General features: G+C 44.9%; 1 protein-coding gene across 13 annotated transcripts in view; it reads left to right on the forward strand.

Annotated features, from left to right (window-relative positions):
• ncor2 (nuclear receptor corepressor 2) overlaps window positions 1–12,959 on the forward strand; it is a 106,565-nt gene extending 93,606 nt beyond the window's left edge. For 8 of the 13 annotated variants that reach the window (XM_074638693.1, XM_074638695.1, XM_074638696.1 and 5 more), the window contains 12 exons: window positions 1,113–1,265; window positions 1,372–1,644; window positions 1,767–1,950; window positions 2,901–3,397; window positions 5,471–5,601; window positions 5,752–5,930; window positions 6,072–6,206; window positions 7,553–7,695; window positions 7,801–7,854; window positions 9,156–9,353; window positions 9,558–9,737; window positions 9,913–12,959. In XM_074638693.1, coding sequence (XP_074494794.1) covers window positions 1,113–1,265; window positions 1,372–1,644; window positions 1,767–1,950; window positions 2,901–3,397; window positions 5,471–5,601; window positions 5,752–5,930; window positions 6,072–6,206; window positions 7,553–7,695; window positions 7,801–7,854; window positions 9,156–9,353; window positions 9,558–9,737; window positions 9,913–10,115 — 2,330 coding nt within the window. In that variant the 3' untranslated portion in view covers window positions 10,116–12,959. The remainder of the gene's footprint in view (window positions 1–1,112; window positions 1,266–1,371; window positions 1,645–1,766; window positions 1,951–2,900; window positions 3,398–5,470; window positions 5,602–5,751; window positions 5,931–6,071; window positions 6,207–7,552; window positions 7,696–7,800; window positions 7,855–9,155; window positions 9,354–9,557; window positions 9,738–9,912) is intronic. The other 5 variants (XM_074638700.1, XM_074638701.1, XM_074638705.1 and 2 more) reach the window with 2 other exon arrangements.
• Window positions 12,960–14,048: the final 1,089 nt, after the last annotated feature.

A 14,048-nucleotide genomic window follows, 5' to 3' on the forward strand; every position in this document is an offset into this window, starting at 1 on the left:
AACCTTGTATCTCACACTGCAACCCAGATGGATGATGCATTCACACAGATTTCTGTATTGCATTATCATTTTCTCTAAAGGGGTTGTAAAATTTCTGTAGCCATTGTCATAATCTCTTAGTATTTTTTTGTTACTTGGGTCTGATTTTTATCTTAAGCTGCATGTTGCATGCCCAGCTTTGGTGGTATTTGTCTGGCACATGCAAGTTGTGGGCGATCAGCTGGTGTGCTGCATCAAGCAGCAGTTAAGGGAAGGGTAACTTGAAGCCGCTGGAGGAGGACACATTATGAATAATCTGTCGGTTGGCTGTCGTCACTGTCTGGAGTCATTTATATTGGCAAAGCATCAAATACAGCGAAAAGCAGTTATCATCTATTTGTCCTTGAATAAATCAATGTGATACAAAAAAAGTTGTCATTTAGAGTCAATGAGGGAGCAGTGAGTGAGTCTGGATATAATGCAATAAAAGGTAGCAAACGTTAACAAAGCAGAAGTGCAAGTGTTTACTGGAACACCTCTTGCATCGTTTATTAGTGACTTGAAATGCTCACTAACATGAGGACAGCTGGCTTGCTAATTCCACCATACTTTAATGCTACACTGCTAACAGAAAATGAGCCTAACAGTTGTCCGCTGGGTCACTCCGCCTCACTCCCCACCGCTGCGGAGAAGGACAAGCTACCAGCGAGCCGTGGCCACACTTAATGGCCTCACTGACCTGTGATCTGTTGTCACCATAACAACTAACAACAATCACCGTTTTCTTTTGAACTAATCAAACGGCCACGGAAAACCGTTCAATGTCTGTTCTACTGCTATTCTATTTCTATGGTCAAGCCATTATTTATTTTTTCCTAAAAGTTAATTTTATTAGTATTTATGTCAAAGACACAAAACATGTTTTTGTTTTCGTCACATTATAATACAACCTATAAAAACCTCAAACCGAATTGAATGATATCTCGTGATGTGGACCAGTATGAGAACGCAATGTTGGGCTTTATTTACCTGTTCTCCTCTAAAGCCAAAACACATCTAGACCAGCAAAACCAAAATACATCTGGACCAGCTATTGGAGTTTTCTTTATCCTTCTCCTCTTTCTGCCCCCTAGGAATCATCGATCTTTCTCAGGTGCCACACTTACCTGTCCTGGTACCTCCCTCTGCAGGGGCAGCCGGCTCCCCGATGGATCGCATCACCTACATCCCCGGAGGAGCCACCACCTTCCCTGGCAGGCCTTACACCACCTCCCCCATCTCACCTGGTACAATTCACTTCACACAAGCAAACTCACCTACAGATTAAATATGTTGCACTTTTATTGTTTTTATAATCTTTTTTTTGTTTTCTGTTTACCTTTTTCTGTACAGTTGGGCAGTCGCACATAAACAAGATGCAAGGCGCATCTTCAGAGCGCGAGCGTGAAAGAGACCGCGAACGTGACAGAGAGAGGGAGAGGGACCGGGAGAGAGACAGAGAGCGGGAAAGAGAGAGGGAGCGTGAACGCGACCGAGAGAGAGATCGGGAAAGAGAACGGGAGAGAGACCGCGAAAGGGAAAGGGACAGAGAGAGAGACCGAGAGCGCGACAGAGAGAAGGGCGGGTCTCTTGGAAATGTGGAACACGCCCCCATCTGGCGACCAGGTGGAGAGCAGATAGTGTTTTTCATTTTTATGTGCAAGTTAAAAGTAACACACTGGCAGCACAAAATTTGAGGAAAGAGTAATGCGTTCATGAAATGAAATGAATCTGTTTGTGCCTCTCAGGTACAGAACACAGCTTGGCCAGCAGCAGCAGCAGTGTGAGGCCTTCCTCCCAACCATACAGCCACCAGCACTCCCCAGTGTCCCCTCGAAACCAGGAGAACGTGCAGCAGAGGCCGAGTGTCCTGCACAACACTGGGGGCAAGGCTCTTTCTGTCAGCGAACACTCCAGCTCATCTGTGTTTCGGTAAACTGCATTTTAGTTTCTGTATTTGCAAAGAAAACACAGGGAAATTCTCCTGAGCTACGTTTCTCATAATGGCCGGGACACACTGGACGTCTGAGCAGCGCGTGTGCGTCGCGAAATGTCTTGCTTTTTAATTCGCTGTTCATTTTAACAGTTAATATTTATTTTTAACTCGACACTTTCTGTTTTCGTTTCAAAGTAAAACATTTTTTTTTTTAAACACAAGGCTTTTATTCTGAAATATTTGCAGGACAGTAGGGCTGTCCCGAATACCATTTTTTTTAGCTTTGACGCTTTGGTGAGAAATATTCAAAGGTATTCGAAGCTTCGCTGAGCATTGTGTAGCGGCAGGCTGACATGCTCTTCTGTCTCCATCTCCCCCGTTTCAGTGCCCGGGACAGTGCCGCTGCCGCACTACTGTACACACACGCACCTCTACACTCAACAAACAGCGATATCTGTCTGAGAATAACGAATAATAATTCATGTTGAATATGAATAATGAATAATGTTGTTGGATTATTCCTTATTTCATAGACTATTTTAGGATTTATACATTATTTATACATACTTGTATAAAAAAATAAAAACAAATTTTAAAAACGAAGCATTCGAATACTGATTTGGAGGTTGATCATCATGGCAATGGTCGAAGCTTCGAAGCATTCGGGTCAGGCCTACAGGACAGTGACTTGCAGGGCTTCATATATTAACAGAGTACCAGCTTTTAAATGTGGATTATTACTGTTATGTATAAAAGAGCACACGCTTCTTCTTCTCCTTTTTCTGTCTAAAATAAATATAAATGACATTTATAATGAAATGAAAGTTCAGCGAAGTCGCCGTCACGCGCTGCTCATGCATCCAGTGTGTCCTGGCCGTAAGTGTTCACACCAAGGAGAACATTTTGATGGTTTTGTTTACTAAGCATTTTTTGTTTGGCCTGCCAGGTCCATTTCCTCAGGGCCGGCCCGCTACCAAGGTTACCCTGGCCACCTCCAAAGGACAGGTGTGCCCCCTGAGGCCTACCCACCTGCCATGGCCTCAAGTGTAGCCAAAGAGCAGAGTCGCGACGGAGGCAAAAACAGGGGTGGTCTGCCCAAGCACGTGCAGGACCAGCACGGGCCCTCCGGTAAATCTGACCCCAAGCTGTCCTGCCCCAGCCCAGGAGGAATGTACCCAGGTCCCTATCCCTCGGCTTCAGGCCGGCCCCAGCACCTGCTGCCTCCCCAGTCGGATAACCCTCCTGGCCGCGGAGAAAGCGGTACACCTAGTAGGGAAAAGACTCAAAACAAAGCGATGTCCGTTCAGGAACAAGAGCTCCGAGCACTCGGTAAGACCACCATGACTGCGGCCAACTTCATAAACGCGATTATTATGCGTCAAATTTCTTGTGAAACGGGGATGGCAGAGACGGGCTCGCTTGTTGCCAGCAGCGCCACTGATGGTAAGACGCTCTGGATCCCAGGGTCCCCCCTCATCACCCAGACCCTCCCCCGTCAGCCTGTGGCCTATTGCACGCTGTGGTGGTTGGCATTATCAAATCAGCCCAATTCATTTACATTATTTTTTCCTTCAATGCTATACTTTTTTCGCTTTTTTTCCAGTTTAATTATTAGTTTCTTTACCGACTTAAAGACCACCAAGGGTGCCCTCTGGAAAACTAAACATCTAGCCCGTCCAAATTGGACCCGACTGGCTTGAGATTAAATGAGAAGAGGCGGTTTTTGATTCAAATATTAACGGCTAACACCTCAACACATTTAATTTTCCATGAAGAAGATCCTAGGTGTCCTTTAAGGTGTCATTTTAAGATAGCTAAACATGGTGGGACATCAAGGCAGAACATCCTTCGCTGCTTATTTTCATTTTTCTTTTCGTAGAGGACTTGAATTTAACATGTGGCACCCCTCCTCCCTCCCATTCGGCTGCTTACTTTAAACAGAATATTTCACCACGTGCAAGTGTGCATTACAAGAATAGTTTAGACGCTTGAAAAGGCATTTCACTGCAGGAGGCTTTTATATCCCATGTTAAATGAGACTGCCTGTAATTCAAACGTTCGCTTTATACATGTGGCGGCTCACTACTGTATGTCTTTACTGTAGATACTCATAGACCTATTTGCTGGGCACTACTTTGGACAATGACCACATGTAAACCAGGACCCTAAAGGGGAATAGAGAATTGGTGTGACAGTCCCTTTCATTAAACATCATTGAAAAGCCTTACCAACCACCAAACTGACTCCTGGGGTCCCGGAGAGCACCGGTGTTGCACAGGAGGACGTGGAAAAGACTTTCAGCCATCCAGGGGGAGGGGGGTACTGCAGCTTCTGCCCCCCAAAATCTCTGCATGTTCCTCACTGTAATTTATGCTGTTTTTTTTGTTTATTTTTTTTCTTTCCACACATGCCAAACGCTCAACACATCTCTCTCAATCAAGCCTCTGGGAGTTTGCTCGTCATTTTGGAATGTGATTTGTTGTTTTCTGCTGTAGAGCCACTCACACGTATATACATATATTACAAGCCTGTGGGGCAACTGCATGCTGAGTGAGTTCAAATGAGTGTTGTGGGTTTAAAGAAACCTCTTGTATGTACAGAAGTTAACAGGAAGCATGCCTTTCAAAACAGACAAAGACCGCCAGACTGTATTCATAAACTAGGAGACCGAACCACGAGGGAAATGCAGGCTATTGTTAAAACGAGTCTCTCTCTGTCGTTGCTAGCTAACAACAGAAACCACAGCATCCTGTCCCTCTAGGGGACTCATCCTCTCTGGGGAGTCCATACAGTCAGTGCTGCTCCCCGCGCTCAGCTTACATCATCCACTCCTGAGATAAATACTGTAGTGCAAGAGTTGTGTAAGAAAACACACGATGACACATGACACACGAGGGAAACAAGTCTTGAAATAGACTCCCACAATGGTTCAACCATAATTTCATATATTCATGGCTAAGCATGAATGGGTCTATCTTGAGTTAAGATAGTATTCATAGCTTCTTTTATTCATAGTGTACAGTGAATGCGTTTGTATTCTCCTCGTCTCTAAGGCATTACCTTTCTCTCTTTTTTTTAAAAATCTGTTCAGTGCGGAAACCTGGTCTTTCCGTTATAAAGTGACTTTCTGTGACTTCTTCATTTTCACTGATGCAGAACAAGTCAATTTTAGCATCATTTCTGGTCAAAGCTGCGCTTGCTTGGTCTTTATGCAAAAGGTTCATTATAAATAATTAAGAGATCTGAAGTAGCTTGTCACACACACACTGTCATATAGTGTTTCTGTAGGGAAAGCGTGTTCTTTGAGCTTTCATGTGCAGACGCTACATGAAATGTTTATCCACCATAAGTCTTGACGGATGCTCAGACATTTCTGAATTATGCATGTTCTCATTATTTTTAGAGATCTTAAATTCTCCAGGGACTAAAAGCAAAACTAACTTTTGCCCATGTGTGAATGTGATTTTGCCTCTCGATGCGTGTGTGTGTGGGTGAACATGCGTGTCTGTTCAACAGCTCAACAGAAGATGGAGCCACACGGTCTGTACCGTCCTCCGTCTGAGGAGAGACTGTCTCCAGGCCAGCAGCCCCTGTCCCCCTGCGTTAAAGGCAGCCAGAGGGTGGTCACCCTGGCGCAGCACATCAGTGTAAGTTCGCTCAACCACGGCATTACAAATGGCAAAATAACAAACAATACTCATATCTTAATATTTATGTAGCATGTTTCCTAAGTGGTTTTAAAGTGCTGAACGGTATAGGTATTCCATTTCTGACGTGTCATGTCTTGACGTAAACAGGAGGTGATAACTAAAGACTACACCAGGCAGAGCCAGCAGCAGCAGCAAAGCTACCACGGCTCGCCTGTCCTGGACTTGACCCGTCCACCCAGTGCCTCCCAGCTCCCACCCACCTCACAGGAGTCTGCCCAAGGGTCCCGGTATCAAGAGGGCCTTGGTGGAGAACGCAACAGAGACCGGTAGGAGTCTGGAACAACAGAAATATCTGTTATTAACCCTGTGTTACTAATGTTCATCATGTAAACAATTCACCAAGGATTGATCGTTTTGGATCGATGTAACTTACGCTGTGATTGTATTCGTCTTTGTTTTCTCTGCAGGTCTCCTCCTCAGCCCAAGACGTCACCCGTCAGTGTTTCAAATGATGGAATTGAACCGGTGTCTCCTGCTGGAGCCAGTTCTGAACCGGAGGTCCAAGGAGGGGGCTCCTACTCAAACGAGCCGGGAGAGCAAGGGTAAGGGGCCTCAAATCCATTGTTGTCAATGTAGACGCGTGGTAAGCGTGCTCAAAAGCGAGAGCGACGAGATAAAAGTAGTTCAACTATTGGAACGCAGCAACGCGGTGCTGTCATGTGACGAGGAACAACCAATCTTAGCCAGCAGATATCTTTTCTTTCTTCTGTAAATACCAGCCTACAGCAAAGGTTAATCATTTTAGTGCAGGACTACCCAGAGCTTTACGATCTGTCCCACGGACTATTTTACTGGCTTCACCCTTTCCGCCCAAGAACGTCACAACATCTGGTTGAAAGGTGAGCCAAATTGACACAGACAAATCGAGCAGTAAAGCTACTGTGAGGGATTTACGGTGCTGGAAATCCATTTATCTTTGTTTTGGACTTTAAGTTTAGTCAGTGAGGCTTCCTGCTAAATTACTGCAACTTCACCATCATCGTCATCACAGTGCGCAGGTTTTGGTTGCTAAGTAACGGCAGGCACTACAGGTGCGCAACCTCCCAAGTACCTTTGATGAAAGGATAAAAGCGGCACGTCTGGCATTTTTCCTCGCATCATTAGACACGTGAACAGCCTCTAACACGTCATATTGCTGTAGCTTTCCACAGAAAACACTAATTAACTATGTTCAGTTTATGATGGACATGACTTTTATATTATTTTCGCGGACAATTTTTTCACCGTCAGATGAAAAATGTTTGACATGTCTCCCCTATGTTGCGCGGAGGTTGGAGGTGAATCAAAGGGGCTTCCAGAGAGGGGTGCTGCTTCCCATTTTTAAAAATGGGGACTAGCAGGTGGGCTCCAGTTATCAGGTGTCACTTTGCTAAGTCTCCCTTGGAAAGCTTATGCCAGGATGCTAGAAAGAAGACTCCAGCTAATTGACAGTCAGGACACAGCTGAGGAGTGAAGTGTCCAGTTTAATTCCATCTCTGCTTTGTGTCAATGATGAAGCCCTGAGTGTCTGAACCTCCAAACCTTAGCTGAATATTCACAGGCACAAAGTGGCATATTACCCCTTCCAGGATGGGAGTGTATGCTGTCCTGATTTTAGAAATTATTTATTATGATTAAGGGGTCTCAATTTATCAGCCAATTGATGCTCCAACCCTCACCAGAGGTCGTGAGCCTTGGATGATCACCAAAAGAATTAAATTGCAAATATAAGCGCTGCCTACAAATGGAAGATTTTATCTGCTATTTCATTTTGAGTGTGTCATGGTTCAAATACCCAGGAAGAGCATCTGATGCCTCAATTTTGAGGAGTACCTGAGGCATGTTGCATTCTATTGTTTCTAAATTTCAATCTTCCATTGTTAACCTGGCTCTCGTTTCCCTCCTGCAGAATGGGCTCCCGTTCCCCTCCCAATGCCTCCCAGCCTCCAGCTTTCTTCAGCAAGTTGACCGAGAGCACCTCAGATATCGTGAGGTCAAAGAAACAGGAGATGATCAAGAAGATGACGGTGCCGGGAAGCGAGGTGGATTTCAGTAAGTCTGACCTCAGCACAGGCAGGAGTGCACAGTTGAAAAACCGTACGTGTGATTTAATAAACAGAATGGCCTTTTAAAAACAAACCCTGTTCCCACCTTCAGATGCTGGTCAGCCAGGAACAGAGATCTTCAACATGCCGGCGTCTACAACTGCAGGTAATCTTTTTTTTAAACCTCATCAATTATTAAATTGATTTGAAGTGAGAAGACAGCTTTTCATGACACAAGAGTGGCCACCCAATCCCCCACCCTTATCCTAAACATGGATTTCTCTTCGCTACTAACCTTTTGCCTTCTCTATCCGACTGCTTGTGTTCACACTAGAGCTGTTGTGAAAGACGTACAGAAATCTTACAAGGTCTTAAGGTGGTGGCGTTTACACAGGAAATGAACTTGACCTGTGTTCCCACATGACACGGGCGAGCAAAATTGCTGGAGCACTTCTGACAGAAGATTTGGAAGAGAGAAATTCATCCCCTTCTCGTCCCAATCCTCTGGGCAGCCTCCAGGCACCACTGACCTACAGTATATAGTGCCCATGGATAGACTAAAATATGAATGCAGCACAAATGCAAAGAACCTTTCTTAATTAAAGATGTTTGTCTGTTGCAAACAATGATGATGTAAGCAAGTGTGCGCACGCAGTTTGGCAACGGATCCTAGAATGTAACGTTAAAACCAGCGAGAAATTCCGAGCATACACTAGTCCCTTAGAACGACGTTATCTGTGGTCATGTACAGAACGCCAAATACCTTGACATGGACTCAGAGTGTTGAGTTAGTTGAGTTTTAAAATGGGCGCTACAAAGGTGTCCTCAGTCCAACAGTAGTCGACATGTTTAATAGCTTGCAGCCATAGACGCCGCCGGTGTTTTGGGTTAATGAGTGACCGTGTAAACTGGTGATTCTCAGCTAAATGTGTCACGGTTGCTCGTAGTGACGGCAGCTGTTGAGAACACGAACAGAGGATGTATGTGTAAAAGTCTTCAATCAATTTTAAATTTAAAGTTAAATGAAGTATTATCTACGTTGGCCATTAACATTACTACGAGCAACCACGGACGCATCCGGCTGAAAGTCACCAGTTGGCACGGTCACTCGTTAAATGAAACACCCGTTGCTCTGAAACTGTTGTGATCCTGTCGGATTTCTGTAGAACTCAAGTCCGCTGTTGAAATAATGATTCTGACTACCGAACACGCAACAACCAGACATTCTGATGCTGTTAACAGTTTCAATTCCATGTTTAAAGCTGGCTAACTTGCCTGGATGGCTGGGGCAAAACGCCACCTGCGTTGCCAACATGCACACGCATGTTTTGAATGTGGTTCTGTGACTTCCCCCTCTTCTTACTCTTGTATCATTAGCTTCATGCCCTCTCTTCCTGCTCCTGATCACACTCTGTACTTTCAGTCCCTTTCTCCATCTGACTTGTTTAACACTCCTTCCTTTCAAAGGACCCGTGAGCGTCCGCTGCCACCCACCTCCAGAGACCCCTGGTAACTCAATAGGCCTGGAGGCCATTATAAGGAAGGCCTTAATGGGCAAATACGACGAGTCCGACTCTCCATCCAACGCTGCTAACCCGCTGGGTTCCGCTGTGTCTGCTGGTATGCCCGTAGCCGACGGACGTGTTGATGACTTTTTCTCACAAGGTGCGACATCCTCAGACACTTTTGTATTTTGTCTGTTACCACATAACATACTATACTCTTCAACCAGATCTAATGCAGTTGCAGTAGTTCTTCAGTTATACTTTGTGGGTAAACAGGTCGGGTAGAAGGACAGCTCTCAACAATGCTGGAAATGTTGTGAACAGGATTGTTTCACTGGAGGTTTAAGCTCTTCTCTGCTTGCAGGTGGGGGGAAGTCCTCAAAGGGCAGCGGGCGCTCTAATGGGCGGAAGGCCAAATCTCCAGGACCAGGCCTGTCAGGCGGGGAGAGGCCATCCTCTGTGTCCTCAGTCCACTCTGAGGGAGACTGCAACAGACGAACTCCTCTTACCAACCGTGTCTGGGAGGATCGGCCTTCATCCACAGGTAGAAAACCCCGTTTTGAGACTCTGATTGATTTACTATTAACTGATTCAATAGAGTTTCTGTTGTAGTGGTTGTCTGGAAAAGTAAAACATGTCTTAATAGTTCCCCGTCGGAAAGGGCTGGAGTCGACCTTTGAACTCATCATAACAATTCCGTCACTCTGCTTTTTTCGCAGGCTCAACACCAACTCCCTTCCCGTGTAATCCATTGATAATGCGTTTCCCCAGCGGGACCGTGTCCGCTCCCTCGCCCTCCTCTGGCCAGCTCGGGGGCCAGGCCCCGGGGCCAGGGCCAGGACCTGGACAGGGCCGGTCCTGGGAGGAGGAGCCCAAACCTCTGCTCATGTCTCAATACGAGACCCTGTCTGACAGTGAGTGACCCGGAAATCTATCGTACCACATGACCCGCTAACCAACTCTGTGCTGCTGCAGCCACACACACACACACACACACATACACACACACACGCACACTCACACACACACCTGCTGAGGCGTCTGCAAACCTACCCCACACCATTCCACTCTGCATTTCCACCGTCAGTCGTCAAGCAAGGACCGTGTCCTTCTCCTTTCACACACCTGAGACGCCAAGCAGGGACGAGCTGAGACACTGCTGCTCCGTGTGTGTGTGTGTGTGCGTGTGTGTGTGTGTGTGTGTGTTTGCACTTACGTGTTATGCATTCACTCCAGGACTACTCTAAAGGACAAATCACTTTTTTTTTTTCCTTTCTTTTTTTAACTTTGCTACTTTTCCTCACTGGCCTTATCAATATAGACACATTGACCTGCACCTTTTGGGTGCACCGTCTCTAATGTGCTGACACTTTGCGTGGAAGGGACTCCAAGGTCGCGGTGTCGGTCTGGTCAGGAGCATGACGACGGCCGCTCTAGTGACAGATTTTTGACCCCAGATCTGACCTGAGAGCGGCGGCCCACACACAGCGAGGACCCTCTCACGTTTCTTCACGGTGAACTCCAGGTGCAGGCGACCTGTGCACTGCTACCACTACAAGAACACACGCGAGGCGACGGGAGGAGAATCAACATCTTGTTTTTTCTTGTTTTTGGTTCTTTCTTTTGCTCCTTTTAAATTCAAGTCAGTCCAGTCCTGTGTTTGGAACGTGAGCTGAGACCTTTAGTACATTTTGATGGTGAACTTTTGATGGTGTCATTTGTTGTCTATTATCTGCAATGATGTATCTTTTTTGGGGGCGGGAGGGCGGAGATTATGCGGGGGAGGGTCATATCATTGGTTTACAGGGTAAACATGCTGTTCATTGCTGATGTCGTCATATATTAGGGGGGTGGGTGGGGGTGGGGTCCTGAGGAACGGCGAAGGCCTGTTGACTTCAGGCATCCACGTGGGGAGAGATGATTTGCCAGACGGATGGCCCTGAAACAAGTGACACTTTCTCACTGTTTTTATATTAATCATGTCTGTGTTTGTTGAACCAGTTTTTGGATATTAAGCACTTAGTTGTCAGTCTGTTCACAACGGCATTTTTAAGAATCTGTATTTCCTGCGGCAGGTGAAAAATGGACTCAAGAACAGCATAGAAATCCAAACCGTGGAGGTATCCTTTAACACCTGTTTATTTTGGTCTTTATCGCTCCCGCACTCAAAGCGACAATCACATTTTAGTGAACAACGACGAAGCCGCTTCGAGCGGGCACAGACCAACCTTAAAGCTGCTTAAAAGGCTAACTCCTCAGCATCACTTGGAGTTCGCTGGCGTTGAATAGGTGACAAATAAAGCCATCTTTCTGTGACCCTCGGTCCACGGCGGCGTCCGCTTCAGCTGGCCCGCTACAATCCCGTCTAGGAGCTGTTGTGACGGTCTGACCTCTGACCTTTTTACTGCCTAGAGGAGGAGCTGAGACCTGACTCCTCATGCAGGCAGATTTTGTACAGTTATGAGATATTCCTAGTGTTAAGTGCCATTTATTTTACATATACAGTACTGAAGTTACCAAGTGACGCACAATTTTTTCTTTTAGCCCCCCATGACAGGGTTTATACTGTCCACGCAGGGAAATCTGGAAACAAAACAGCAAATGAAACGTCCTCTTTTTGAAAAAAGGAAAAACATTTTGTGTGCATTTTTTTTCTGTGTTTCCAAAATCCATCACAGCCTTAGTTTTTTTTTCTTCACTCATTTAGATTTATCTTCAAATCACGGGACACCTCACCTGGGCCTGCATCAAATGCTTTCTCCACTACGAGACCCATTCAAGTGTACTTCATTGCACCCCCCGTGTTTGTACTGGTTAGAGGAAGTCGAGGGGAAGGCATTCAAACGCATCCTGGTAGTTTTATGTAACATTAGTTCTCACAGTTTACTGCAGTATTGTAAAAGGTCACCCTTCTGTGTAAATGTGACGAATTCTGTCCTCTGACTGAACACTCGACGGCAGTGAGCTTGTTTAGCGGTTTAGAAAGACTTACCTCTCTTATCTCTAGTTCATTTTTGTCACAGTGGATTCTCACAAACATGACTGTTATAGGACTACCTCCTCTCCCTCCTTCATCCTACCTGTCGTCGGTGAAGCATCCAGCATGCCACACCTGTTTGTTTTTTATTTTTTATCAAGACTGACGGAGGGTTTGTAATTTCATCAGGCAAGGCAGCCAGGCTTTGTACATTGGTCTCTCTGCGTGTATATCATTTATCCACTGATGAAATTTAAGAATGTGACGGTAAACAGACTAAGCCATATCCAGCTGTTCCCTAAACCGAAGACGCTCTAATAACGTTTTTAAAAAAAGTATACTGAAATGAATTTTAACATGCATCCATTTTTGTTTTTGTTCTTACAGTTTTTGTTTTTTGATCTTCAATCATGTCACAAATCTTAAATAATCATTCAAAACGTGAAAGTTGATTGCTGATGTGTTTTCCCTGGACTGTCAAAGGGGGGGAGGGTGGGGGGGGGGGATTGACATAAACAGTACATTGTTCAACCATTTTGTGCATAATGATTTTTTTTTTTTTATTATAACCCACTGTATAATAGCAAGGATTGTATATAAAACTGAAGAGATGTAAATATTTATGTGGCTTGCTTCAAGGTTGGTATTACAAACAAAAAAATAAAAAATAAAAGAAATATTCACATGGTTAAATTCTACATGCCCACCAGCAAGCTTTGTGGATAGCAGTGTAAAAATGAAAAACAAAAAAGACACTGCCTTAATGTTTAAATAAAAAGCTTATCGCCATTCATGGTCTCGGAGTCATGTTATTTATTGCTGTGTGTTTGTGTTGTTTCATTCATTTTGCCCTACAGGGATATTTGACAGGGGTTTTCTCCAGATTCTCTGGCTTCCTCCGACAGTCCAAACACATGCAGTTTAGGTTAATTGTTGACTCTAAATTGTCCGTAGGTGTGAATGTGAGTGTGAATGTCTGTCTCTGTGTGGCGACCTGTCCAGGGTGTACCCCGCCTTTGCACAATGTCAGCTGGGATCGACTCCAGCCGCCCTGTGACCCTGAATAGTATAAGCGGTTACAAATAATGGATGGATGGACATTTGACAGGCCCAAAGTAATGCGGGTTGAGTACCACCAGGGGGCAGTATATGCATATTTTTAAACAGTTATACATTGAATGTGTTAGACACAGAATTCTCTCAGATCATCACTAATAATTTTGCATAAATTGAAGAAAACGAAATGATAAAATACAGTCGTGGCCCTCGTTAATGCTGCAGTTACTCTGAATATGATGAAGTGCAGAGCTCTCAGTAGTGCTGCTACTGGTCTCCTGTGATCTTCTGTACTATCACTCAGCATGTTTGAAGGTCAAACTGTATGTCTGTTATGATCCCCCCCCGTCCTTACATAACTCCCATGAGCTCTACAAGGTGACAATGTTATGAAATTAAGACTGTCATCAGCCTTCCTTTCTCAGTTTACAACATATAACAAAGTCCTTACATAAGTACAATATACTGGGTAGTGGCTAGAAGGGAACCAGCAAACTGGAGAAACTCTCACGAGATAGTTTAGGTTAGGCACTGACCTCGAATGGTTAAGGTTAGGCATTGATCTTGAATAGTTTGTCCACTATAGACCACTGAGATGAAGAGCAAATTTGGGCGAGCAAGCCATATCTGAGGACATCATATAAAACATTATTTATGTTGTGGGGATTTTACTGTGCTGCTCTCAGTAGAGGAAAATCTTCATGGATGAATAATTTACTGCTAAGAAACTTCCTGAGAGTCAATATTGAGTCCTGTAATGTCATTTGCATTTGAAATGGAAAACTGTATTTTCATAAATCCTAACTTTGGCTTGGAAACCAA

This window comes from Sebastes fasciatus, chromosome 6 (genome assembly GCF_043250625.1).
Source record: "Sebastes fasciatus isolate fSebFas1 chromosome 6, fSebFas1.pri, whole genome shotgun sequence".
Taxonomy (NCBI): Eukaryota; Metazoa; Chordata; class Actinopteri; order Perciformes; family Sebastidae; genus Sebastes; species Sebastes fasciatus.